The sequence below is a fragment of the Macrosteles quadrilineatus genome, unplaced genomic scaffold (genome assembly GCF_028750875.1).
Source record: "Macrosteles quadrilineatus isolate MER2022 unplaced genomic scaffold, UCM_ALF_1.0 Scaffold_7__1_contigs__length_78375512, whole genome shotgun sequence".
NCBI lineage: Eukaryota > Metazoa > Arthropoda > Insecta > Hemiptera > Cicadellidae > Macrosteles > Macrosteles quadrilineatus.
In genome coordinates, this window is record NW_026542600.1 from 53,100,883 (window position 1) to 53,126,717 (window position 25,835).

The 25,835-nt window shown below is 35.2% G+C and overlaps 1 protein-coding gene across 1 annotated transcript in view; it reads left to right on the top strand.

The window, feature by feature from the left end:
* LOC128998505 (uncharacterized) overlaps positions 1-25,835 on the top strand; it is a 146,143-nt gene that overhangs the window by 94,473 nt on the left and 25,835 nt on the right. The window contains exons 2-3 of the mRNA XM_054424669.1: positions 12,479-12,544; positions 16,039-25,695. Coding sequence (XP_054280644.1) covers positions 12,479-12,544; positions 16,039-25,695 — 9,723 coding nt within the window. The remainder of the gene's footprint in view (positions 1-12,478; positions 12,545-16,038; positions 25,696-25,835) is intronic.

Consider the following 25,835-nt stretch of genomic DNA (forward strand, 5'->3'; position numbering starts at 1 on the left):
GTCGTTTTCATCCATTGTCTAAGTGGAAGGTCAGGCATAGGGAGCGGTGGCGCTCCGCAATACTGGTGCGCCTCCGCTGTCTTCGGCCTACACCCTTCTGTGGTAGTGTGGGGGCGAAGTCCGGCTGCGGTCAGTGAGAGCCAATGAGGAAGAGACTTTGAAGAAATTCCCACAATGAGGAAACGAAGAACTGTAAATAACCTTACACCACCTGGGTCATTGGGGAACCCGGGCACTGAAACTAAATTATGAGTCTTGTAAAATATTGAGATGTAAAAGATTCAAGTCTACAAAGCCTTCTCCAGTAGATGTGAAAGGTCTGTGTCTCGTAATAGACATTCTTTGTTTGGTAACACGAAGCATTTGTCAAAGCTGAAGAGTAGAAAAGGCTTGGGACAGCCCTCAAAAGGCCACCCACTGAAATTCTACTATAACGCAATTCAAGTTGACATGAGGGAAAATTGGAAGTTTCAGTCTTAAGTCAGTTTAGGAAAGTAATAAAATATTCAATAATTATGTTGATTAACTCCCCAATTAAACAGACTACGATTTAGAAGTAGATAATCTAACGTTTTTGCAACTGAATTATCAGACGGGAATTTGAAAGTACATTTTCTTACGAATCTCTAAATAAACAAACTAGCAAGGAATAATTGTAAGTTAGTTTATGAATATAACATTGAAATTTAACTTTTTGACCCTCTACAGTTAATACTCATACAAAAAGTTTGAATGAAAGAAATTTAATAATAAAAGCTAAAAAGGAGGCATAACTGACCCAGTCTCCTAACTTCACTCTACATGACTAATTGATCTTTTCAATCACAAAGCACATTCTTCTTCAACGTTGTGAAGATTAATGAAGGAGTAGCAAGTCATGCATACATCTTCTTCTCACAATGATAAACGGTTGTTATGATTAAATAAGTGTAAACGGTCGAGGTACTTGGCCTTTGACTTTTCCGGCTGCAACTTTCCCATATTTCGTAACAGTACACCTGCGTGCTAATCCAGCCCGTCGTCATCATCTTTCTCATCATTGTTAAGAACCAGTCAAAATACCAACCTCTGACCCAAGTCATCCTTATGTAAGTAGCGGAGATCGGGTTGTTTTCCTACGGTTGTTAACGGGTAATTTCAGGGTTTGTCGAAATACTTAAAGGAAGAAGAGAAAATCATATTCCTTCATAGTTACTCAAAATTTAATGTGGTCATTTATCTATTTCCTTGGTTTGGACCATTTACTTAACGCCCGATGACTAAGGATAGCCAGGCCCACTTGCGAACCATCAAAAAGCTACTGACTTTATAATAGTTATTAATTTTTATGTGAACATAGCATATGAGTAATGTCTAAGGACAGGCAAAAGAGTAATAGGAATAGAGTTACTATATTGTCTGTCTGTGGTCTAATATAATTTAAAACACGCACTTGCAGCTTTCAGTGCGTGCGTTACGAGGGAAAAGTAGTTATTTCAATCCATAGGATACAAAATAATCAGTGTGGGTTTACGGCAGCGGCTGTATATTTTCTCATAGTAAACTTTACCACACAAATAGACTTAAAGGTATCATTAATAAGAGCTGTTTTGTCTCCATGACAAAATATAAAAACTGTTTGTAGAACTTACTTATAAAGATAAAAAAGAAATAATACATTTTCACTACTGTATAAATTATAGTTCATTATAGTTCAAAAGTGTGGTTTTGACAATCACTTCTTATTATTTGAACTTAATCTCTCGTCTAAAAGAGTCCTTCAGGCCGAAGATGTAATAAACTAATTTATATTTTGGTGGGGATATTTCTGTAAATAGCATTGGTCCCGAAGTATGACCCTGGGGGACACCGTGTGCACACAGAGTATGCCGGGAGAGACCGTATCAAGGCCGTCGGACATTCCTGGAGCAAGGCCGTTTGAGGTTTGCAGAAGCAATTATCTTGTAATGTTCACTGCCACCGGCCAACTACTGTAACCAATTAATTAATGAGTCGATGTATAAAATTGCGTAATGACGTTCCTAACATTGACCACGAAACCAAATTCCTCTTGTTCAATTTCCGTACTGTACTATTAAGAAACAGTGTTGGTAAATGGTTTTCATGCAATCGTACAAAATTAATCGTTTTCTTAGAAATATAGCAAGCGGCTTCGCCAATAGCTGTTCATTTTGAATCAGCTGTAGTACTTAAGATTGACCTTGATTCACCTGTTTGCTTTTACTGTAGTTACCAATATAAAATATTTATTTAACTTAACATTGTGGTTGTGAAAGCATTAAAAAGTAAAGCAGATTTGATTTTAAATACTTCTAAATTGATAACTTATATTTGACAAAGGGTTATGCACCTAATTTGCGAAACATGGGTGATAAAATTGATTCACAATGATTGATTTTATATTTCTTGGCTCGTTAAGATAGGTTTATTGTTAGACATCTCCAATTTCTACTTAAATTAATGAAATAGTATGCTAATTTAATTCTTTATACACGAATAAATGTATGTACAACTATTTAAATAGTCAATTAATGTTAAAACAATAAACAATGTTGTACTGGTTGAAACGTTAACAATTATTTCTAAGTATTTTTTAGAAAATGGCATAGCACTGGACTCGCAAGTAAAGACTCAAATACAATTTAAATCCCAAGTGCGGAACATCCAAGCTTAACCGTTATAAACTGCATATCGGTCTTCAATCTACAAACAAAATGTTAACATTTAATTCAGGTTATTCCGTCACAGATAGAAAATGTTATATGAATTTGATTGAAGAACTGCATACAACCATTATTAAGTACGTGTTAAAATTAACTACCCTGTATTTTGAAAAAAATTTGAATTATGGTAAATCAGATTTATTACGTAACTCGTTTATTACGATTCTCAATCTTAAGTCACAAGTAAATCTGAAGTAGACGGTAACCATTTACACACATCTGAAACTAACAACAGCATTATTACATGACGTCAAATCGACGCCAAAGTTTCAAAGACGCTGAACAATTATTTACGATTTGCTAGCTGAGTGCCAAGTTGAAACTGACGTATCAGAGACGTTTGTTCCACATAAGACCAACTTAAGTTTATAAACAGTTGTGTAAGTCTTCTTAAACGTTACCCCACGGGTCAAACTTCCATTTCTCCTGTCTTCAAAACTTTCTTCGACTTAGGTTGCTAAGCGTGCGAAAGTAGTAACATCTGCTCGATCTTCCAATATATTTTGCGCTTTCGTTTTTCATGTGTCCAAAAAGTTAGCGAAGGGTCTCTTTCAATTTGACAGATAGTAAACTTGTGTTTTGTGTTTTCTGACATTAAGTACGCAATTGTAGTTCTTCGTGAAAAGTTACTATTGTGTAATATGCCCATAATTTGTAGGACGCCCGCAGGAAATTTGGATAGAGAGGGGGGAAACCGGTACCTTGTTTTAGAGGTCAGAGAAAAGGCACTCTCTTGCAAATAATTCCATTGTAAAACGATTAAAGAAATTAGTATGGCTTGTCTAAACTTTTTTGTAACGTTTATAGGTTAATTTATATGATTACATGACTAATTTAATTGGTATATAATTACTGAAATTTTTATTATACTTTGAAATGCTTGGTTGAAAATGTAAAACGACATTTATATATATAATATGTAGGTGTAACAATATTCCATTTAAAAGATTCTATTTTAATGAAAACTGTTTCCCTGTTACTTATCCATGAAAATGCAATAATGTTTCAAATATAAGTTCTTTTAGCGAATTCCCCATTTATATTGAGTAGTTTATTAACAACGTAAGGTCTAATGGTAAGACATAGACCCGGGACCGATTTACTTCTTCGCTATCGTAACTATTTTTACTTTCTCCCCCTCATAGTATATGAGGGAAGTATTTATTGTTTTCTTCAGAATTTTCGAGTTTGAGATTTGAGTGAATATATCCTTTTTAGGTCCCTCTGAAACGAAAAAAGTGGTTCTCGAAGTGATGTCTGTATGTGTGGATGTGTACAGAGCTACAGACCAGACTTGTAGTCCGATTTTGATGAAATTTGGTATATAGGTACTAATCCATGGTATCTCAAGACTTCTTCTCAATTTTTTAAAAATTATTATTTTTGATGGTGATTTTTCCATAAAAACCCTATAAAATAATGGAAAAATCAGATTTTCTCAAAAATAGCCCGAACGATTTTGATAAAATTTAGTATGTTATATGCCTTTAAATTCTACACAAAATGGTTCAAATCTAATTTCTGTAACAATTATGGTAACGGTTCAAAGTTATCGTAACTGATGTTATTTTCCCATAAAAACCCATAAAGCCAAAATAACAAAAACCTGATTTTAGGAAAAAAAGGCGGTTTTGATTAAAATTAATGTGTTATGTTCCTTATAACTCTAAACAAAATAGTGCAACTACTGTTACAAATACTTACGGTTCAAAAGTTATTGCCAACTTTTGTGATATTTTCTCACAACATATCATAGTTACCTATGATATCATAGTTACCTACCTTCTATCGCTTACCCATGATAAAAGTTGTTGACAAGCTTAAGGGAGAAAGTATGTGTCAGATTGCTGATACCGTTCATTTTCTAAGCTACACACTTTCATCATACATGTAGTAGAGATAGGTAGATTTTCTAGATGCCTCAAAACGTTATTAGTGCGGTCGACATGTTCAAACATGAAAGTTGCATTTATTTTAATGTTAAGCAATATAGGGAATCCCCGTCATCAGCACTCAACGTGTTAAAAGATCAACTATGTCAAATCTTTGTAGCTCAGTAAGTTAGCTTTTTTTCAAGTGGGTTTATGTCTCTCCCCCTAATTCCTTCCCTCCGTGCGGGGTTAAACCCCCATATGAACTGCAATTTATGAACATATTTTCTACACCACTCTTCGATAAATATTAAACCATACATTGATATACTTACTTATACATTACATGATTCAAAGATCATGCTTGCAATTCTACTTTTCGTTCAAAATGTCTTTTCTTCTATTTCATTCTGCGTATGCATTCCTCTTCATGTGTCATTAGAGCTTTATTCCATTAAGAGAGAGTATCTACCTTGAACCAATTTCATCAAACACTATATAGCTGGTTTGTACAGTAGCGTCCTCAATGAGCGCCAGGAATTGACCTCAAAATATCCTATTGTTTATCGGATAGAGATTCAAAAGGCTGTGAATAGAGATATACTACTCATACACGTGTGGTTATGGTATTCACATCTCAAATATCCAATTAACAGGACTCGCATACAAGTCTTTAGTGTACAAGCCCACGCAAACATAACCATTTTGTAGTATTCACTTTCCACTATTATCTCTTATTAATTGCAATACAAGCGTTACAGCGTTACCCACATTCAGAATCGTAGAGGTAATTAGTAAATCAACTAACTACAATGAATTTTCACTAATACCATTCAAATTTCTAAATGAAATGTTAATATAATAAGAAACTGACTTGATGTTTTATCGGTTACCATTGTTGGCTTGAAGTTCTACTGGAGTCCAACTAAGAAATAGTATTTTTGTGCAATTCTTTGACTCGTTTAAACTTATAGTTTTAACGTGTAAAACAGTACCATAACCAAAAAAGAGTTCAGTTTAGATTTTTGTCAGTTTGTATTTTAGTTTTTTCTGTAACGCCCAAGTACCCTATTTCTTCGTGTTTCGCGGGAAAACAAGAGCATAATTGTGGAATAAACTAATTTCAAAATTATATATATGTTTCATAAGATCCTCGAACACTTTATACTAAATATTGGCGTTTCCTTTTAACAAAGACTTTTCTAGGCTAATGCAAAGAAGTATCAGCTATCGACATTGTATTGAACTATCAATTTTTTGAAATTTTGTACGTTCTGTTATAGAATTAAAAGTAATTAAATTATAAATAAATCCGGATATGTGAAAACAAAAAAAACGTAGACTTAAAATTCGTACTCTTTTTGAGCTTGTGATAATACTACAAGTACAATATAGAGAATTATTTAATAAAATTAACCAATAACACTAAACCACATAGATATTTATTCAGCAATGAATACCAGCTGATCGGCAATGAAGTAAATAAAACAGGGATACCAACAAGCTAGCTTATTTTGCACTTTGTAATTGTAGTTAAAAATGCCCCCGCCACAGCAAACCTGCAGTCTAAGCGAATTTCCATCATCTTGGGATTTTCAATTAAAATATTTCCTTAAAAATGTCAGATTTATTTCCATTAAAATATCATTAGATTTAACGGGTATGTAGGTTTGCTGATAAAGGAAATGTAAAAAGGTGTGTTTTTGATCGAAGAGTTTTACATTTTTTTATTCTAATTTAAAAAATTTGAATAAATTAAACCAATTTGTCAAATTTGATCAACAGTTTACGAATTCCCCATAAGAAAAACTTAGGAATCATAAATTAGAATATTTTGAATTTCTCCGTATCCATTAACCGTACTTAAACACTGCAAGGTACTAAATTATTGGGTTTTAGCTCTACAAAATGGAGGTGACAGGAAAATGGATGTGAATAGAGAAATTCTATGCTTTAAGAGTCAAAAATGAGAAAATCTAATTTTTACCCTATAAAACCTCCTATAACACCACGTTTCCACATTCCGATCATACTGGTTCGTGATCTAGTTCGAATGAACGTAGGCTTAAACGTTTTTACCAAATTTGATTGAAATAGGATCATGTTTACTCGAGTTATCGTGCCAATGGACACATTATATAAATACAATCGAATTTGAACGGATGTATGTTTGGCCTCTGGGGATACTAAAACGAAAAGATGAATCGGTCCCGGATCTAGATCTTAACACGAGATATTATTTCCTAAATAGAAAATTCGCTAGAAAACCCTTTAGATTTAAATAACGTCATAAATATTTGCTTAACAATAAATTGCAAGTGCATAAGAGTTCACAACAGTGATGCAACGGTCCTGCTAGGGTAACTGGGAAGCAAGCTCAGACCTCGTGGGATTCAGGTTCTCAGCATAGTCTAATTGGTCGTTAACTTATGTACTAATTAGGTGGGTGTCTTGTTACTGGTTATTTTAGTTCCGAGACAAAAGAGGCCAGCCATACATTGCGGAAACAGAACCAAGAAAACATTTGCCACTTAAGAACCTGCTTGGTTCTTTGAGTTCTGAACTTAATTGTTATATTTTCCAACAGGTGGTATAGTTTTCAAAATCAGATTACAGTAGAACGAAAACGAAGTGTAGAAGACGATAAGAATGTTTTATGCAATGAATAAGAATAACATGTTGTAAAACTCCAATATAAAAAGAATAACAAGACAACAGAAATTAAATAAATACTATTTTATGCTTGATAAGTTTAGGTCATAGCTAGCTTACGATTTATATATATTTATTCAAACAAAAAGTAGAAGGACCTATAATTTTTAGTGGTGGTCAATAGGTAATTAAGTTGAAATGCGTGGTTTGGTGAAACAATGATCAAATGAGAATAATTAGCCATGGAATTCCCGAGGTATTTTGTTGTTGTATGTTTCCGTAATTGTAAACATTTCCCTTTGGTGCCAAAGCGTGGTATCACGGTGCGAGCAACATACGGGTATATACAATGCTTCAACGCTGTTATGGGAATATCATAACCCGACTCCCATATTTGGTGGCATAATTAACAACGCTATTGTTTGCCAGCCTGTACAATGTATTTCAATAGGCCAATCAATTCCATCAACAGTTTTGGTCGTTTTCATCTGAACTTTATTTAATTAACGGTATTTTACTGATGGTTTGACTATTGTGTTTGTTTATCGATGTTTGTGGTTTAAAATTTATTTGGTTTCAAATTGCAATAGGAAAATGGTCTTTGGTTAAATGTGTAGAAATTTTTTTAATGCATGGAGTTAAAAAAATATTAAATCGACAAAATGTTAGACAATTATGTTAACTCTAAATGCATCGTTCACCGTCTTTCATTTGCAAGTGAATTGAATATGAAGGGGTGAGAAGCCAAGGGGTACAAGTGACATTTTTGTTTTTTCTGAGTTAACTGCAGAAACCATATCTTTAATGTATTAGAAATGTTAGTGGCCAACAGTGACAAGTGAATCTCTATCAGGTGCTGAGATCTAGTAATATGAGATCATATTATGATGTTCTATGTCTAATAAAATTATTGACCTCATGTACCAGAATAGAAATCATATAATAAAATTTTATCCACACAGAATTTGAAGATGAATCAAGTATGCTAGTTAACAATAATGTTTCCCTCCAGTTTGACTTAGTTCAAGGTTGTTGTGTACAAAAAAAAATAATAATAATTCACAGCAGCATACTCCATCGGGGGTTCAATTTAACGGCAACCATTATTCCAAACCATGGGAATGTGATATATATAACCATGGTCAACATTAAGCTGTTTAAAAACTTTACGCATGTGCAAAATATTATTTTTCACGCAAAAGTCCCAGAAAAGCAGTTTAACAAGTACGTGTAGCACATTCGAGAACACAGCATATTTACAACTTGCAGGTGAAAAAGTAAATTTGTCACGTCCCACTAACAAGTTTCCGTCTTAGTTAATGGATTTTCTCGCGGATTTCAGGCCAGTGCTGCTTGTCCAGTATGTTCGCTGGCGAAATGCCCAAATTTCCCTTTTCGCTTTCTTGAAAGTCTTGGACTGATTGCCCGGGGGCACATCCGGTGCGCAACGTTTACTTTTTTGCACCAAAGTAATATGTGGTTTTGTGGTTATCCTTCTCTTTAAATATGACAGTTGCATCTAATTTCGTCTGATTTCGGAATTATCAATTGATTGTCATTAAAACTTTCTTATGTATGCTTATGACCGATGAATATTCATTTGTAATTTATGCTATTTACATGTTCGAAATGAATATATTTAGCTTCAGTAGGTCACTTTCCTGATGCATGAATGGAGTAAGTAGAGAACAACATTTTAAACAAGAAACTTTTACTTTGTACAATAGACTTGGTGAAATTTATTCGTGATATTAGCACCTTAATAATAGTTTCACAAGTGAAAAATTAGCATATACTCTATTTCACGTTGTTATCAGTTCCTATCAGTGTTGATGGTTTAACCTACAATAATTTAAAATTTATAATTGTTTGAAACAACGTAACCTTAAATAACAAATTTACTTATACAAAGTAGGCCAGTTGTCTCCACTACAAGATGCATTACATTAGTTTAGCTTAACTTATTTATTTATTGAATATCTCACAGAAAAAGGCATGGACTTAAAATGGAGTTTGGAATAAGGCTAAGCGAATAATTAGTTGAACATCGTGAGTTTAACATGCCACAATGTGATGGTTAATGTCTAGAGTATTGCCAGAAGTGCGTAAACACAAATAATGTTGTAAAACGACTTTTACACCTAAGGCTGGTAAAGTAAATGCTGAAGCAAAAGGGACGGTTGGATAGGACAGCTTTCCCTTAAAAACATTTCTCATACAAAATGTCACTGGTGAAAACTGTAACTTAAATTGATTTAGATAACTATAATGTTCATTTGAAGGAAATTCAACGCTAAAACACGTAAAAATAGGTTAAAACGTCTGAATAGGTAAAGGACTTCATCTACGTCATTGCCCCACTCAACTGCATCTGCCAACGGATGTTTCAAAGGTGCATGATTGCAAGTGTTTTCACCCTCTCGATGGTGAATGATGAATGATGAATGATAAAGAGGTGAATACAATAACAGAAGTGACCTTGTTATTCCCGCTATCTTGCGTAACAATCCGTTGGTTGTTTCTTATCTTATTTGCATCCATAAGTAACCACTTCCTCCTCCAACAACAATCGGCCGATTTCTCATCCAGCCAAATATTTTTAGATTTGAAGGTTGACTAGTGGAAAATATGCAAAATTATGACATGGAGATGTATTTTACAGTGAATGCCAATTTCTAGAAATGGATTATTCCCTCTTTCGAAACAATTTATCAATGTCCGTTTTACCAACAATCGTATTTCAGCAGGGAAATAGAATACTATATAGACCGAGAAATGCTTGTAGGTAGGAATGGCCGGCAAAATAGGAAATTGCACATTTTTTCATGGTTCTGGGGTTTCCCAAATTATATGGATGATTTATTTTCTCAAATTGATGGCTTGGTCGCAAGGGAAGGAATGTTTATGTGGATTTATTTTCGGAATGGAAATAAACTTTGCATTATAAAGAATTAGTTTCAGTACAAAAGTGTAATTTCACCCCTTGGATTAAGCTTATTACTTCCTCGATACAATAACCTTGTTCTCTGTTATCGTTTAAAAATTAAATGTATCGCAGTACTGTAATCCAAACAGGTTTCATTATTATAACACATGCCTTGTTAGTGCCTTCTTATACGGCGTTATTTATCTTTTCAAACGGTTAACGAGAAAGAAATAACACATTCAGCTTTGAATTTATTTTACGTTGCTAATATTTTAGATACGTCGACAACCAATATTACCACTTTATTTCTTGTTTTATGTTAAAGATATTTTTCTCAACTTGTCACATAAAGTTTTGACTCTGTCACGACAATAATTCACTGACCTCAAACCAAGAAAACCTAAAGAAAGATCGTCATTAATCTTATTTATACATTCAGAGTTGTTTCTAATTTAGGCTGTTTTGTTTGTAATTTAATTTAAATACTAAAACGCAAGTTTTGCTGTAAATCATAGATAAATGTTTGTTTCAATTCATCTGAGAGTTAATTGGTATACAGATTTTCTTACTTTTACCTTACAAAACAACTTTAAAATGTTATTATTTATACATGTTTAGAAAAGATTAAATTTCGCCGACATGTTTTGTAAACTTGGTGAAGCCATGTTGCTGGGATATGATTCAACCAATAAATAATTAGATTTAATCATATTTGAATTAGAACATAGAAAATTAAACCCTTCTGAGACTAACAAGACTCCGATTGTTCAGAAAAGATTACACGATTTACTCAGAACTATTTAAGATGACATTTTACATTCGGAAGCCAGTCAGCAGGAGATGAAACTGTGATGTTTTCACTCAAACGGCAATTATTGGTTTCCTGGTTTAGAAAAGTGAACAATTGAATTACGAAGAGCGTTGTCGAATAAAGGTTGACTTGCTCAAGTTACTTCTTTCCTTCGATTTTGCGAAACCGATGTAAAACCATAAAAAGTACGTACTATTGGTTAAAATGAGTAAGAATGAACAAATAAATGTGAAAATTTACTAAAAACTATTTACTAATCAGTTAAATATAATTTTTGGAGTACTAAATATTTTAATTTTAAAGTCAAATTTTGAAGGACAGAAAGAATTTTTTTCTAATTTGTCAGATGAAATGCTTATTATTGATTGTATACTATTGGCTTATCTTTAAAAAAATATGGAAACATACTAAAGTATTTTTACTACAATTGAAAACATTTTCTATTCACAGTAGATATACATTAGTTATTTTCATAATAAAATGTGAGCTTTGGTTTGTACTTGATTTAGGTAGTATGGGTTTCTTTCCGTTTGTTAATACTCAATTAAGTATGGCTATTTAATTATATTCTAAAACGGAAAATACTCGTGTTGCCTACACATTCATGTATCTGGCTATCGTTTGTCATATAATTGAATCTATTGTAAAATAACTACGCAATTATTATTTTTTATACTGTATAATAACCATGATTTAAGCTTCCCTATAAATATTTATTGCTCACATAGCATTATAATATTATTTACATAAATACAAAAGCTTCAAAAATCATAAACATTAAGCATTGAAAGGTTTCTGCCAGTACAAACCTCAAAAAACTTTAACTTTTGCTGATTAAAACCCACTAATAGAATTTTGTGATAAAACATTTGGTGAAACTTTGGTAAACACATTTTGATCCGCTATCACATAGAATCCATAGGCAGTGGTTTGGTGAAAATATGTTCATCAACTTTTCACAAAATCGATTAATTACAAGCACTTTAATCGTTCTGATGGAAATGTATGCAATTACAGAGATTGGGTTTACTGAGGTAATGAGTTTATTTTCTATAGATATAAAAATAATTTATAGTTAGTTAAATAATATTTCAGCATACAATGAATACATTATTTCTGAAGATAACAATTAAGTATTACAATTTAAGCTTGTGTGGTTTGTTCTCATTTTTCAAAATCTTTTTGATATTTATGTAGTACTAGTGTACTAATTTAGCTGTAATCGTGTTTTGTCTTAGAGTTCAAAATCAATCAAAAAGTGGTTTGTGAGTGTCCTTAGTTTATTTTTATTTTCTTTATGTACATAGCAATGCACCAAATTTAAATTATTTACCAATTTAGAGTTATTTCAAACTATTTCAAAATATCTTTCCTACATATTTAGTACAGTTAATGTTAAAACAATAAATATCAATTTTGTTCAGCCAACCTTGACCGTTGTAACTGTATATGGATAAAAACAAGCATGAGTACTGATGATATTTGTATGTTTCAGGAAATGCAGCAGAGTTTCCCACAAATAGGATACACAATGGAGAAAGATTTAGACGAAATGATGGAGGTAAAGTAGTAACGATATGTATTGTTAAGATTTGGAATTAAAACATACATAGTTAAAGATGTTAACTATATTAATCTAGGAAATTTTACACTAGCTCACTCATTGAGTCAAATGTAAATAACAACCTATGAAATGCTTAAAAATTAGCAATAATGTAAAGCATGCTTTGTGTTTTCATTGTTATAAACTTTTCACTCCAACCTTTACCCTCAATCTATTATTTGTTTATTGGGTGTTGTGCTATTTATTGGGGAATTTGTTAACCCCAATGACATTATTATACACACTACCCTAATCAATTTTCTTTACAGATCACTACGTCAAAGAGTTTAGTTTAGCTCATGTTTTGTTCTTATTAGGCAGGATCTTTCATACACACATAAACATTTTATATATTTTTTGTTATCTGTCAAAGAAAAATTTTGAATATTTTTATGGTATTCAGAAAAATGTATTTGCTTATTTTATTTTACAAACATTTTTAAGAGAATGTGTTCATTATTTACGTTTTTAACACAGATAAAAGATGTAATTAAATACAGCACGAGGATAGTAAACATAAATTAACATTATTAAAATAAATATCTTTGTATTTACATCACACTACAACTATTATCACCATGAGTTTACTATATGGTTAATTTTTCATACGGAAAAATAAACTTTATACCAAAACCTCGACATTGTCTAAGAAAACCTTTTGAAAAAGTACCGGACATTAGTTTTCTCCTCTCGAAAATATCGGTGTAACTGAATAAGGAGTCTTGGGGGTTTTAAACAACGTAATTTAAATAAAAAGTCTGATTTTCAAACACTACTAAAAAATCAAAAATAATAATTTGGAGTAGTAAAGTCAACCTTTAAAACTGTACGTTGTAAAATTACAATCATGATACTTTAGAGGTGAATGACCTTCTTAATAAATCCAGAGTCTATGCAATACTCGGTCATTTATAATGGAAATTTACATCTGTAAGGAATATACAGCGTGGGGAAATGATGCAATCGTTAAATGGGTCACCTCCGTCCCTTCCCGCCTTGCTACAATAAAGTCTTCCAGTGTCAATGGGCAAATCCCCTGAATAAAAACCCTGGATAGCTTAGAAAACATCAACATGTCTTACCATGGAATATTTGTAATGCTTAAAAAAAAACTCTTATTTCGGGAGCAGCATAAAACACAGACAGTGCGTGAGTAAAAAAAATAAAACTCGAATAGCTTCCACCGAGTTGGCCTTTGTGAAAGTATGAACGGTTGGAAATATATTGATTGGAGATTATTGATTATTGTTAGCATTTATATGAGAACCTTTTAATTTTGTTTAAACGATTACAGAATGTATTTTGACAAGTAAGCGTGAAGAATGGTACATATTAGTGTGATAGAGTGGCCCGCACGTATTTCTTACTTTCTATTACCACCAGAGTTATTAAGTTGAAATTAAATGTTTTTGTTTTTAATGCAATTGTAAATGCTCGATGTTCGACCACCACTGCTTTGATTGTACTTAAGTTGATGCGATTTTACTCTCTCTGATACGATAAAAACATTATGTCTGCTTATTCGAAATATCGTGCATTTAAGACAAATCACAATGATTCTACTAAGAATAAGATAATATTAAACTTACAAACCGGACTACTCGTTGAATACCTACAAATGCGTCCGTTTATTAGCTTTCTAAAACATTTGACACTATAATTTTCACTATGCGTGAGGGACGTATTCTACATTAACCCTTCTGGAAGCAATTTGAAAGATTTTGAGTTCACGACTCGCCTGGAGTGATGTTTTGACTTTCTCCTCATCACTTGCCCCTTGACTCTCCCCCCCCCCCCCCACTACACCTGACCCAAAACAACTTTACAATCGTGACATAATGGAACTAATAAGATGTTTGGTCTCGGCCCCAAAGCCACATCTTTTATTCGTCTTTTGATTGTGTTCTACTTACCAAGTCTATTGTTGATTGACTTTCGATTACGCTATATAGTCATGTATGTATAGTCTTGACTACGACTGCCATCTAGATTTTCCGGGATGCTGATTTTGCTGGAGTCCGGTGGCCCGAAAATGGATCCATTTTTTTCCTTAAACAAAACTAGAGTTAAGGAACACTCACACACAATATGACTCTTTTCAGATTTTTGTGAATGTAACCTGTCATTTTCACTCAAATTTTCACATGGGCTAATTTTAAGGTAGTAGCACAAAAAAATGTTTTTAGTTCAGCATACATGAGTAGGTAGAATTTTCTGTATATATTATAAAAAAAACACACTCCTTTATTTGGTGTACTCATACATTCTTGCTTTCTCTATTACAACCTAAATGGAATTTGGTTTGTGTCAATGTATAAAAACAATTCAATGTTGAAATATAAATATTCCAAGGGATGAGAATGTATCTATTTAAATTAAAGGTGTTCCCATTTCTTAATCCCTAAGAAGTTTCTATGATTTGAACTCAAAATGTATAATCAAAACCATACTACGAGCATTATTGATGAAAAATGCAAAGTGGTTATCTTTTTTAAGAGTTACTCTAAAAATCTCTGAAACTATGTGTACTTAACATGCAAATACACATTGAAAGTGGGATTCAGAATTTTCAAAGCCTTATTAAGACCGTTACTTGTTATTGAATCCTTAATGCTCATTCTCGTCTCTTTGGAGTATACAGCACATGTTTACTAGTATTTATTGGGGTCATAAATATGAAATTTAAAGTAATCCTTACAATTAAAATACTTCAAAATAAGTAAAATTTACTTTACAATTTTGAATTCCTTTTGCTCAAGAGTATAATGTACACATTTTTATTGTTTGGTTTGAAATTATTTAGATAACTCTTATACAAGCATTTCATGCATGTGATTTAAATAGTTTCTTTTAATAATGTAAAAAAAAAAATAGTCTATAGAATTAAAATGTGTCTATTGATTGAGGAACCATAAATAAATATTATGTTTTATTAACAGTAGTTGTAAAGTTTCATCTACCCAAACTTGTTTTGTACTAAAAAAATAGGTTTAAAAAAAGAAAACTGTATAATTATGGCCCCAATGACTTGTGGTACGCTTGAAATAATATTTAATCCTGGCTGGGAAATATTTCATGTGAACATTAACATCCCCTATTATCTTTACAAAGGTCTTTTTTTTTGGAAGTAAATCAAACTGTAATAGACAGTATATATTTTTATTATTTAAGCTGAGCTTTAATGTACGTATACGTTCTAGATAGCTAGAATAGAATAAACTAAGAGTTGTAGTAAACTTATTTAAAATCAATTCTCTTTTGTTTAAAGCTGTACTCATAATGCAGACTTTTGAATTTTGATACTTTGGGTATTTTTGATCTGATGAATTATAAAATACAATTGTTATGCGAATTAAAAGAATCTTGAATGGAATATTTCTCAGCCATTCTGTGTACAAAGTGGACTTTGACTAACCTCTTGTGTGTCTGTCCTCCTATGTGTGCCTCCTTAGATGTGACGGTCCTCTCATTGGAGGAGAATGCCAAGAGCCCTCGGGCACTTGGGGTGCTGTCTTCTACAGCAAGGACCTTCGTACAGGCAGGCACCACCACAGAATTCACTACGCAGGTGTTGGGAACTACTCTAGGGACGACATACGCTCGTCTCCTCAGCACTGGGTCCAGAGTCTTCTACGACAACTCCCCAAGACCTAAACCGACTGACACTTTCCTAGTCTTTCCTACGGTGCTACCGAAAATCCCTTTGGATTCGACCAAAGCCAAATCTCCTGCCGAGAGAGAGGGTCAACAGACACAGTCACTGGACGATGTGGCCAAAGTTCAGGAAATAGTTGGTAATCATGAAAACTACAATAAGCTAACATTAGACGACCTTTTCGACTTGTCCGATACGAGGCAGAACGTTCAAAAGGTTTTGCCTCCAGTCGCTGGAGATGAAAGAGAGAATGTAGTATCGGTAAGAAAGGAATACTCTGTCAAGAGGAATAGTGAGATTAAACCGGCCAACGTAATTAAATCTAACAATGATTTGCCTACTTTTACCGTCCGTCATGAGTTTGCTCCTAGTGGATTCTCCTTGGATGACCCACAGGAAAAGAAAGAAGATGTCGCAAAACCAGGAAAACGAAATGGAAAAGCATTATTTAGAGGAGGTATACCGGTGAAACAAGAGAAAAAATTAGATACAGTGACGTACTTTGGATTCGCTGATTTCATGACTACAGTCGGAGATACAGTTATTGTATTCATGCCAAAGACTCCAGATCCTCAACTTGCTGGTGCTGTCACGTCCATCACAGGAGAAGCTACATTACGTCCAGAGGATGCGGCCATGCCGGTGGTGACGAGCATCAAAACGTTCATGTCCCATTCACCTGGAATGGCAACAAAAACCGTAACAGGCCACTCCTTGAGCATGCATACAACTCTACCAACAATACAAGCTGATGCTGCTTTAAGAGAAAGCAAGGCTTATGAACCGGTATACGTTCCTCAACCTCCTTCTGAAAATGAAAACAGGTTTGGTATCAGTCCGTCATTTCCATCTCCCGACTACAATGAATCCATACAACCGAGTATTGAAGACACTTCTGACGATGTGAAGTCACAATCCGTTGCAACTGAACCTTTATCAACATTTGCAACGACATCTACTCAAGTCTACAACCCAGCAACTGATGGTTTAGGCCTCCTTAAATCCATTGGTGGAACTGAGTCATTTAATGGTACGACTACAGTATTCACATCATTTGTTTTCGGCACTGTTATTGATGGTGCTTATAAACAATTAATACAATCGGCATCGAGTGTCTTGATAAATGTTGGAGGCGATGTAATAACGACTACTGGAGTTGGTCTTGGTATAGCTCCTAGTTCTGCGTCAGCTATATCAAAGTCTCTTGACAATAAAGACGTTGTTTTTGCGTCTGAAATTGAAACTACAGAAGGAGTTACTACTGAAGGTAGCTCGTCGGATACAACACAAAGAGATGCCCAAGTGATGTATCCTGAAGAAACCACATCCGAAAATGAGCTTTCTAACGAAGTCGATACTGCCCGAAAAATCGATAATCGAGGGCCAGAACAAACAATAGTCCAAGACGAATATAATAATCAACAGTCCACACCTGGATACATTACAAGAATTGTTCCTTCAACAGTTTATAAGACATTTACTTATTTGACAACTTTCTTTATACCTGACGAAAATGGTGGTCAGACGACATCCATAAAATCAAGAGAAGTCACTTCTGAAGATGTTATGTACGTTACAAAATTAATCGACCCTGCGGTTGCAAGTACAGTAAGCCCTACAGTAGCACCTTCAGATATCACAACAGAATCAGTTATAACAACAACTCCAGAGGAAACCACCATTGTCACAGAAGAAGCTAAAACAGAAGGAACTACTCCGCAAATACCTATCACAAGTCCAGACATAACAACAGTACCAATGGTGACAACAACAGAAGAGGAAACAGAAGGAGAGGATGATAAAACTACTCTCTCCCCAACAACACCGAAAGTGCAAGAAGAAGAGGTAGATCTTATATTCAAAACGTTGTACACAACATACACTTACTTAACAACATTTTTCCAGGAGTCGTCCACAAGTGTGTCCAGCAGAGAAGTGGTAGTAACAAACGTTGTCACAACTACCCTAGATAATGCCTTTGCAGCAGACCCTGCTATTGCAGGGCTGTTCAAAAAAAGTCAATCAACAAATGTTCTTTCACCATCAGAAATTGTGGATGTTGTTCCTACGAGTGTGGGAATAGGAAGGCCCACAACTAAGTACTTTGATGATTCGGATGCTATTGACGATGATCACCTTTTTGCTTCAACACTGGAATCTGTAGATGTAGTAAAGGAGCTGCAAAGTGCAACCCCAAGTCTGGACAGTGTAAACGAGATAAATGAAGATGGATATAAAACATTTTACACTACATATACATATTTCACAACTGTATTTGTTGATGGTGAAACAGAGGTTGAAAGCAGAACAGAAGTTTATACAAATATTGTTACACCAAGTGGAGTAATATCCAATATTAAACCTACCTCACAGGTTCAGCTTTTTAGCTCAGATTATGTATCGGTGTTGCCTGACGAACAAGTGGAATCACCAGAAGATTTGCCAGAAGCCAACACAGTCTTGTCACTAAAAGCAAGTCCAACAAGAGTCTATGATAAAACTATTTTGAGGCCTAAAGTAAAAGACAATGAGGTTGCACCAGTATCTGAGTCTTATTATGGACAAATAGGCATTCAAGCGTCAAATGTTGATGATGCTTACAAATACGACACCACAATGTCTCGTGGTCATCCAAGCAATAAAGATTCAACGACAAACCAAGAAGATGATGATCAAAGTGACAAAGAGCTTTCAAAGGAGGAAAAATTACTTTTAGGAATTTCCTCACCTCAAGATTCAGATGTTCTCCAAACTGTTGTAGTGGATGTCACTAGTAGTAGTTCCGGTGGAAGTAGAAAAGTATACAGAGAGAGCTATGATGACCCTGACGATCAAATAACTTCAGAGAGTAACACAGAAGAAATCGAGCCATCTTTTTCACCGACAATATTGTTGCAAACCAGTTACACCACTTTTACCTACTTCACAACGGTCTATAAGGGCACAACTAGTGATGTCATCAGTAGGCTGGACACAGTCACAAATGTTGTAACTGAGACACTGGGACCATCAGATATTGAAGAATCACTAAGTCCAGAGGAAGCAACGCTTCCTATAACTTACTTTACTACTTTTACGTATTGGACTACATTGTATAAAGATGGAAGTACTATGGTGACAAGCAGAGAGGAAACAGTTTCAAATATTGTAACGCCTACAGTAGAAGATATGGAGAAAACAGAAAGTATTAAAATAACTCCGACCACAGAAAGAAAGCTCGTTCTTCCAACCGTTCTCACCTCTATAGTTGGTGAAAATTCTGTTGACTCCACATTGGAGCCCAAGCAGCTTGATTCTAGTGGAACAGAAACAACAACAGATCCAATAGTTATAACACCATCGCCTACTACCCCAGGTAACTTTCCAGACAGAATAAGTGGCGATAACAATGATGAAGTCAAGATAAATTATAAAGAAAATTCTACCACTTCAACACTCGACTTAGAACCGACGACATTTTATACAACCTACACTTACTTTACCACTTCATATATAGGTAACAGCACTGTGTTAAATAGTCGTTTAGAAACTGTAACCAATATTGTAACTCCTACAGCAGAGGTGCCTGAGGGTAAAGATACTAGCTCAACAGATTCTGATGAAAATAAAAATAACGATACTGTAAATGCTACTCAAAACTCTGTAGGCCTCAATGTAAAGCCAACAGGTCTCATATCAACAATTAGAACAAGTGAAGTTAATAACGGAATCACAACACTCTTATCTACTGATGTATTTGGAACTTACATTGATGGCTTGTACGCTCAGATATTGGAGAGTTCAACACAAATTGTTTCACCGACAGTTTCTCCATCATCAACCTCTGTGGTGACACCAGAAACTCAACCTACCGGCATAGTTTCAATTAACGAAGGGAAGATAGTTGATGCTGATGGTATAAGTACAACTTTTTTCACCACAAAGGCTATTGGCACTTATGTTGACAAATTGTACGCTCAAGTTGTTGAAAGCACATCATCGGTCCAAATAGATGAAGAAAGGAAAACAGCGACTCCATCTCTTGATCCATCAACAACTGTAGTTGGTTCTAAAACGTACAGAACGGGATTAGTCCGACTAGTAGAGGGGTCCATTGTAAAAGATAAAACTACAACTTTTTATGAATCAAGAGTTATAGGAACTTTAATAGATGGTAGGTATGCCCAAATAATAGAAAGTACATCTAGTTTCAAAGTTGAAATGAAACCAACACAAGTCCCTGGCATATCTGCTTCGTCAGTGTCAAATGTTGGAGCAATAAACCCAACTGCAACTGCATCAACATCGCCTTCACCAGCTGTTATTGAAAGCTCTATCGGTGATGAATCAGATCAAGATAATGAAGATAACGAACATGAATATGATGATGACAGCTCAAAAGGAAGAGGTAAATCCAGGCTTTCATTTTCTAGTAGAAAGAAAACTTTTACTCCTGTCATAAGACCTTTTGCTTCGAGGCCACGTCCGACATTTTTACCAAAAAAGAAGACAGGAGACGTCGGAAGTGCAACAACAATTACAAGAAATGCATTCACTCCAACAATAACTGCAACTCCAGCTGTAAAGTCAAGTGAGAGAGGGTTTGGATCAAGCAGAAATAGATTCTCAGGTGGTCGACGAACAAGCTCTTCAAATGTTATTCAAGCTACAGCTTCTGCATCCTCCGGAAGAAGATTTTCTGGAAGACGAGGAAGCCCTACAGTTAGTATTAGTCAAGCATCTTCTAGCCAAAGCAATTACAGAGGAAGGTCAAGTGCCAAAATATCCCCGACAGCAACAGCTTCATTTGGTTCCAACTCAAGACGGGGATCCTTTAACTACAGAACATCATCAGCCCAGCGTAATTCTTCTCCCCTTGTTGGAAGTTCTAGATTTAGAATAAGACCAACAGTGTCGTCAGGGCCTGGCAGACCTCTGCAGACGGTGACTTCCACTACTGAAGATATTGTAAATACAAATGACATTGGTGGGACAACAGTTGTAACTGAAGATTCACTTTTCACTGTTCAAGATGAAGAACATGAGACATCGCCTCCAGTTACTACTACCGAATCTTCTAGACGAAGTAATAATCCATTACTTCGATTTAGAAGGCCTCCAATATTACAGCCTAGGTCAACAACTACGACCACTCCTAAGCCTTCCACCACTCCAGCTCGCAGAAGTAATTTACTTCGCAGACCTGATAGCAGGGGAGCAACAGCAACTACACCTGTAACACCCACCAGAAACAGACCAGTCCCAACATTTCCACCAAGAAATCGTCAAAGGCCATCAAATAGCCTATTCCCTCCAAGGGGTCTTTTGAGGAAGCCAACTCCAGCTGAAGAAGCCGAGGAAAAGGAGGATGACAAAATAGATGAAACTGATCAAAATGATGCAAAATTGGATGAAGAGAATGATTTTGCAGATAATGATTACGAGGGTTCTGAACATTCGGAGTCCCAGCATTCAAATGAAACAACACCCATTTCAACCACAGAATCAACAAAAACAGACCGTAGAGGTAAAGCCTTAAACACAGTTCAAATCAGACCATTCCAAGGATTCAGACGTTCTAGGACAAAAAGGCAAGCTGTTGAATATGGTACCAGAAGATATCAGAGTCGATACCAAAGACCAACATCTAGAACTCCATCCGTTGATTACTATGTGGATGATACTGAAGCACTTGTGCCAGAAACTCCCACAACTCGATCGCCAAATAGATATACACCTAGATCAAGAGGACAAACAGCACAAACCCAACCAAGAGTTCGACCAACTAAAGCCTCATCAACTGCTTCAAGAGCTCAATTTACTTTAAGAGATAAATCATCGTCTCAGTCAGCAAGGACCGACTTCAAAAGGCCAACATCAAGAAGGAGAACATCAACTTCCGAAACAACTACGGTTCAGAGGCCAAAACCTCCTAGGCTTAGAACTCAAACAACATCTCAACAAGACACATCATACAACTCAAGAAACAGTGGTAGAAGATTCACTAGTAGAGGAAGAACCTCAACTAGATCAAGGTATCGTGACAATACTGACTTTGATACATATTCTTTTTCCCCTTCCAGTTTTGATGGAACAATAACTGTTACACATCAAGTTCCAACAGAAGTTACTATTCCAGTAATAAATGGTAAGGTAACGGAGTACAAAAACGTTATTACAGCAAAACCTAGCTTAGAAATATTAGGACCTCATCAATACACTACAGCAACTGCTAAGAATGGAAATATAGTAATTCAGTTGACAAGTGATATAACGAGCACACTTCCTAATGGAGTAATGGAGGTTACCAAATTTGTCGTTTATGAGACCCCAACTACAAGTATCACATTCACACCAACAACATTAAGGGGGAGGAAAACGTCTTTTTCACATATTGTCCCAAGCACTGTTTATGACGTTAGGCAAGAAGTCAGTACTGTTCAACCTGATATAGCAGCAAATGCACCTCTTGCAAATCTTCTGTTATCTCAACTTCTTCTTGGAAATTTGAATCTTCAGCCAAATCCACAACAAATAAATCCTCTTCTGGGTCTACAAAACCAACAAGTCGTCCCACCAACACCAACAACAGAATTTAAAACTAAAACAACTACTTATGTAACAACTGTAACAGACCATACATCTACCGTTTTACCCTTGACTTTTAGAGGAAAAGAAATTTTGACAACTATAGTAGATAGCTCAACTCAAGTCATTACAGCTACTGAATATTTGACAGAGACTGTTGTTGTCACTCCCACTGCAGCAATAGCTAACAACCCTCAGCAGATCAATTCTTTGTTGTTGCCTGCACTCCTACAAGCTCAATTACTTTCTCCTCCTCAGCCTACCATTAACCCATTGTTGGGAACACTTCAACAACAAATAGTTCCGCAAGACATCTTGAATATCCAAGAAGAAAAGTTACAAGTAGATGAACCTTCTCAGAGGTTTGTCTCTAGAAGAAGACCAGTTGAAGAAGACGAAAAGACATCTTCAATGGAAGTTGAAGTTGATGAAATAGTAGAACAACCAAAACCAGAACAAAAAACACGGAAAAAGGTCAAATCTAAAAATAGTAATAAAAAGCCACAAGAGTCCCCACCTCCAGTGATACAAGAAACAAGTGTCATAACCTTGTATGTATCAGGTCGAAGACCTGGTGATTTCAGTACTATATTGTCAACCGTAACTTTGGGAGAAGAGAGTTCAGTCACACTACGCAAACGAGAAGCTGAATATATAGTTGATGATATAGAAAACTACAAGGTTGAATCTTCAAAAATACCAGAAATAGGCAGTTCATTTTCAATCCCAGAAGATAACTATTTAGGATATTATGTTATGTCAGCTTTAAACGAAGTTCCTGTTGAAGAAAGTGAAGTAGAAACTCAAAGTTTAGAGAGTATTGTAGGCGATGTTAGCAAATATTTAACAACAGATCAGTCAAAGCTTAGGACAGAGTATATAATAGCGAAGCCTTCAAAGAGTAGTCAAGATCAATCAACAGAAGACTCAAAAGCCTCTCCATCAAAAATTAAGAAAGTTACCGGTCATTTTTTATCCAAAAGCCCCGCTGAAACTGCTCCAAGTCAGCGGAAAGGCAACCAATTCGATTGGAGCAAAGTAACAATAAAGAATACAGACGATTCTATTTTTTTAAGGCATAACAAATCAGTAAGAATCAAACGTCAGGTTGATGGCACAAATTTCGACCAACCAAGAAGAAAACGAGTAAAGGTTCGGGTACCAATCCAAAGGAGAATAAATATTGATGAAGACTTGACTCCATCAGAAGCTCAGAGATCTCATGATGTTACACATCAAGACATTTTACAAACCCAAGATGTTCTTTCTAGCCTGTCAGATTTCGGAACTAAAAAGATAAAAGTCATAAGAAAACGTCCAAAGAATGAAGAAGTAGATTTTATAGAAACATCCACTGAACAAGCCGTACCAGCACGTAGACGAGTTGCGGTAAGAAGAAGGCGTCCTGTCAGTTCCGTTGAACCTGAAAACAGTTATGGTTCTCAAAGCAATTTTAATGATGAAAATATCCACAGTGCTGCCGGTACATTCAATGAAGATAGCTATCCATTACCACTGTCAGATACATACAATCAAGATGGTGGACAAATTTATTCAACTGAAAAATTACCCTCAATTGAACCTGCGATTAGAAGAAAGAAGGTGCTGGTAACAAGAAGACGGCCAGTGCCAACACCGAGTTTAGTTGAAGCAGCAACAAAAAGAAGAGTAAAAGTTACTAAAAAAAGGCCTGTAACTAAAACTGAAGAGCCAATTACACCTGAAACCCCAGCAACAATATTCTCAAATTTTTTCTTGAACTTGCAAACAGATTATGACTATGAGAACCCTACACTGAACACCAATTTTGAACAGACAATTGACGACACAAACTACAATGATGAAGATGATAGAACTGAAGAATGGCAAGTAAATTCTGAACTAGGACTGAAGGACGTTACTGAGGAAGTAGATGATGAAAATGAGCCTCGTTTGCAATACAACCCTAACTTAAGTGGTCAAAACCATAACTCTGACATTCAAGAAAGTATTGTTTGGTTTTATGAACCAACAGATAGCATAATTATTGATATCACACCTACTGTGTCCAATATACCATCAAATGTTGCAACAGTCAGTAGCGTTGTCAAATCTGAACTTTCTTTTGCTGAAGATAATGAATATTCACAACCTGTTACTGAAGAGTCGAGGGAACAATCAGAACTGGAGAGTGTAAAGGAAGAAAATGGACACATAACTGGCAATAGTGCACTTAACTCAGCTGCTGAAGAAATAAACAATAAATCAATTGCACCAGATATTACAGAGTACAAAGTGTCCGAAGCTCCTGTTCAGACTCAAGAACATTTCGAATTTGAAAACCCGCCAAAGTTTGTTCGGCCAACAAAGTCTTCTGTGACAAGAAAACCTTCCAGAATTATAACTGGCTACCCTGGAACAAGAAGACGCAACCCCACAACAACTATCTCTACTACTTCAACTGCTCTCCTTGAGACAAGAACCTCCTCTCTTGTACAGTCTGAAGGACAAGAACTTTCAGTAAGCGAATTTATCCCTTCAGAAATTAAGCCAACTATTTCACAAGAAACTCTGAACACTTTTTCCCCTATAAAATCTGATAGTCTATTTACTTCAAATCTGCCGATAGAACAATCAATGTCCGATGGTTTAGAGGAAAAGGTACATACCACACCAGCACTGGTCGAACCCTCTCTCAGTGAACCTATGGAATCTGTTTCTCCTGAAATTTCTGTTACTCCTACATCCTATCTAACAACCATAGTTACTTCAACTAGACTCCGAACTTACACTTATGTTGTAACCCGAGTTAGTGGGAACGAAAGTATAATAACCTCTTCTACCTCTGTCAAACCTGCCACAAAGACGCTCACACTCACTATTCCAGTCCTGGCCTATACTGATTCAGGTGAGATTCTTCTTCCTGTTTCTTCTCTGTTGTACAGTTTAAGCTCTGTTTGATTTTTGTTTCTTCCACCTCATCAATGTGGTATTTGGTAAATTGTATTATATAAATAAAGTTTCTTGTCTCACTTTCAGTATTATTTT